General features: G+C 35.4%; 1 protein-coding gene across 1 annotated transcript; it reads left to right on the forward strand.

Annotated features, from left to right (window-relative positions):
* The first annotated feature begins 485 nt into the window (after positions 1-485).
* LOC120090424 (18.1 kDa class I heat shock protein-like) lies at positions 486-2076 on the forward strand. The gene has a single exon (XM_039048079.2). It carries the CDS (start codon positions 1247-1249, stop codon positions 1841-1843), a length of 597 nt encoding a protein of 198 aa, XP_038904007.1. The 5' UTR covers positions 486-1246; the 3' UTR covers positions 1844-2076.
* The last annotated feature ends 232 nt before the right edge of the window (positions 2077-2308 follow it).

The following is a 2308-nucleotide window of genomic DNA, read 5'->3' on the forward strand; positions in this document are numbered from 1 at the left end:
GTAAATCAAATTTTAACAATATTTGAACTATAGAAACAATTATATTATCGGTATTAATTTTATATTGGGACTTATGTGTATTCAATAGTTTAAATATTTGATAACTAATTTTTATACTTTAATGCATGCTATATATCTTTTTATTTTATATAATTAGGTTATATTTAAACTATAAAATATGGGAAAAAAAATACAGGAAATGAGAAACAAGAAATAGTTATCAAACAAGTTTTTGTTTTTGTTTCTTTTCTCCAAGAAATCGAAAACAATAATAGTTGTCAAACATATTCTTATTTCTTGTTCTAAAAAAGGAGGAAATAGGAAACAAGAACCAGAAAATATGAAACGAGAATGTTATCAAACGGACCCTAAATTTTAAAAAACTTGAATACTTGTAGATGATTAAACTAATATTAATTGAAATAATCTAACTGTTTCCTAAGTTTAAATATGCATGTTATCATGGATATAAAGTTGTATTATCTAATACCAGTTTAGAAGTTTGATTCTTCCCGGAAATAAAAAAGCATGTTGTAATTCATACACATAAAAGAAAAGATGGGCGCATGGGAGAGAGTTGGTTTGCTAAAATTCTTAAGAAAAAAAACAAAATAAAAATAGACATGGGCTGAGAAGATTCACAACCCATGGGCCGAGAAAAACCTATGCCAGGCCCATCGGCCCATATAAACAAAAGGAGCTGAATCTGAACCCACATTCTTCAGAATTCAGAAGAGATGGCCCCCCATGCACTGAGCTGAGTCTGGATAACGTGTTGGTTTCTTCATAATGAGCAAGTGGCGGGAAAAATTCGTATTAATCCCATGAATGACCATTCCCATCAAAATTCTTTTCTCTGAATTCAATTCCCTTTGTGTCCAATCTTCTTACGACGTGCTGCCATTCCCATTAATTCCAATTGCTTTTCTTTCATCCAATAAAATATAAAAACTCATACTGGATTCCATTCCATTACAACACTCAACAGATTAGAGGTTAAACAGAGTCATCCAAGTCACCTCAATCCAAAGAACAAATTCAGAAATTGATTTGATTGAAACCCATAAGAAAAACTTCACAGAATAATCAATTGATTGCGACTTCCATCAACATTGGAATCGATTCCACTCTACCAAATTATAATTTTTCTGTGTAATCCTCCTCCTATAAATTCAACGCCTAATCCTGCTTCACCTGAAAGCAACAAAATCACTACACACAAACATATTTCATCTGGAAAAAAAAAATGTCGATCCGTTTCAGCAATTTCTTCCCTGCCGATCGGAAGGAACGCTACTACGTTGAGGATCGGTCCGGAAGCGAAAAGTGCCCTGAAGATCGGAAAGAACGCTACCACGGCGAGGATCGACGCACGTACGACAAACTCTTTGACGATCGAAAAGAACGCTACTACATTGAGGATCGCCATTCTTACGGACAATTCCATGAGAAAGACGTGGTCGCAGCCGATCCGTTCCGAACTTCCATAGCCTCAAATTCCTCGGCCGTTAACGCTCAGATTGACTGGAAGGAGACGGCTGATGCACACGTGTTCAGGTTGGATCTTCCCGGAGTGAAAAAGCACGAAGTGAAACTGGAGATTGAAGAAAATGGAGTTCTGTGTATCAGCACTGAAATTAGGGCTGAGAGAGAGGAGAGAACCGATATTTGGCGTCGTGTGGAACGAAGCAGTGGAAGGTTCTACCGGCGTATTGTGCTGCCGGAGGGTGCCGATGTGGATAAGGTGAGGGCAGAAATGAATAACGGAGTACTGACAGTGACTGTGCCTAAATACCAATTCAAGAAGCCCATGGCCAGAGTTGTCCAGATTTCTGGCCATTGAAACCCTTCAGAGGTATAGTCCTACACTGCAGCTGAAAGAGATGAAGCATATTATAAAATTAAATAATCAGGGTTTTATTTTACAGTATGAAATAAGAAATATATATATATATATATAATAAAATGAATACCACTATGTTTTGCTTCTTGGAAAATAATAAAATTTTTATTATGTTGCTCTTGGCTTACAAAAGAGCGTTTTCAATAATAAAAGAATATGTGACGCTTAAGATATGCTTTGGCCTGTTACATAGCTTTTGTAAGTTTGAATAGAATTTAGTAAAGTAATTTAATCATGCATTTGTAACCGCCCACAAATTTATAAAAGAGGAAATTTCAAATCTTTTACAGCTTTTGTGAAATAGATGTTCAAACTCAATCGATGTCTTGGACTCCAAAAGCTTTCTGAGAATAACTCGAATATGGCATGATTTTAAAATGATAGTTGAACCAAATTCCAAATTTA

The sequence above is a fragment of the Benincasa hispida genome, chromosome 11 (genome assembly GCF_027475165.1).
Source record: "Benincasa hispida cultivar pf3 chromosome 11, pf3_genome.v1.1, whole genome shotgun sequence".
Taxonomy (NCBI): Eukaryota; Viridiplantae; Streptophyta; class Magnoliopsida; order Cucurbitales; family Cucurbitaceae; genus Benincasa; species Benincasa hispida.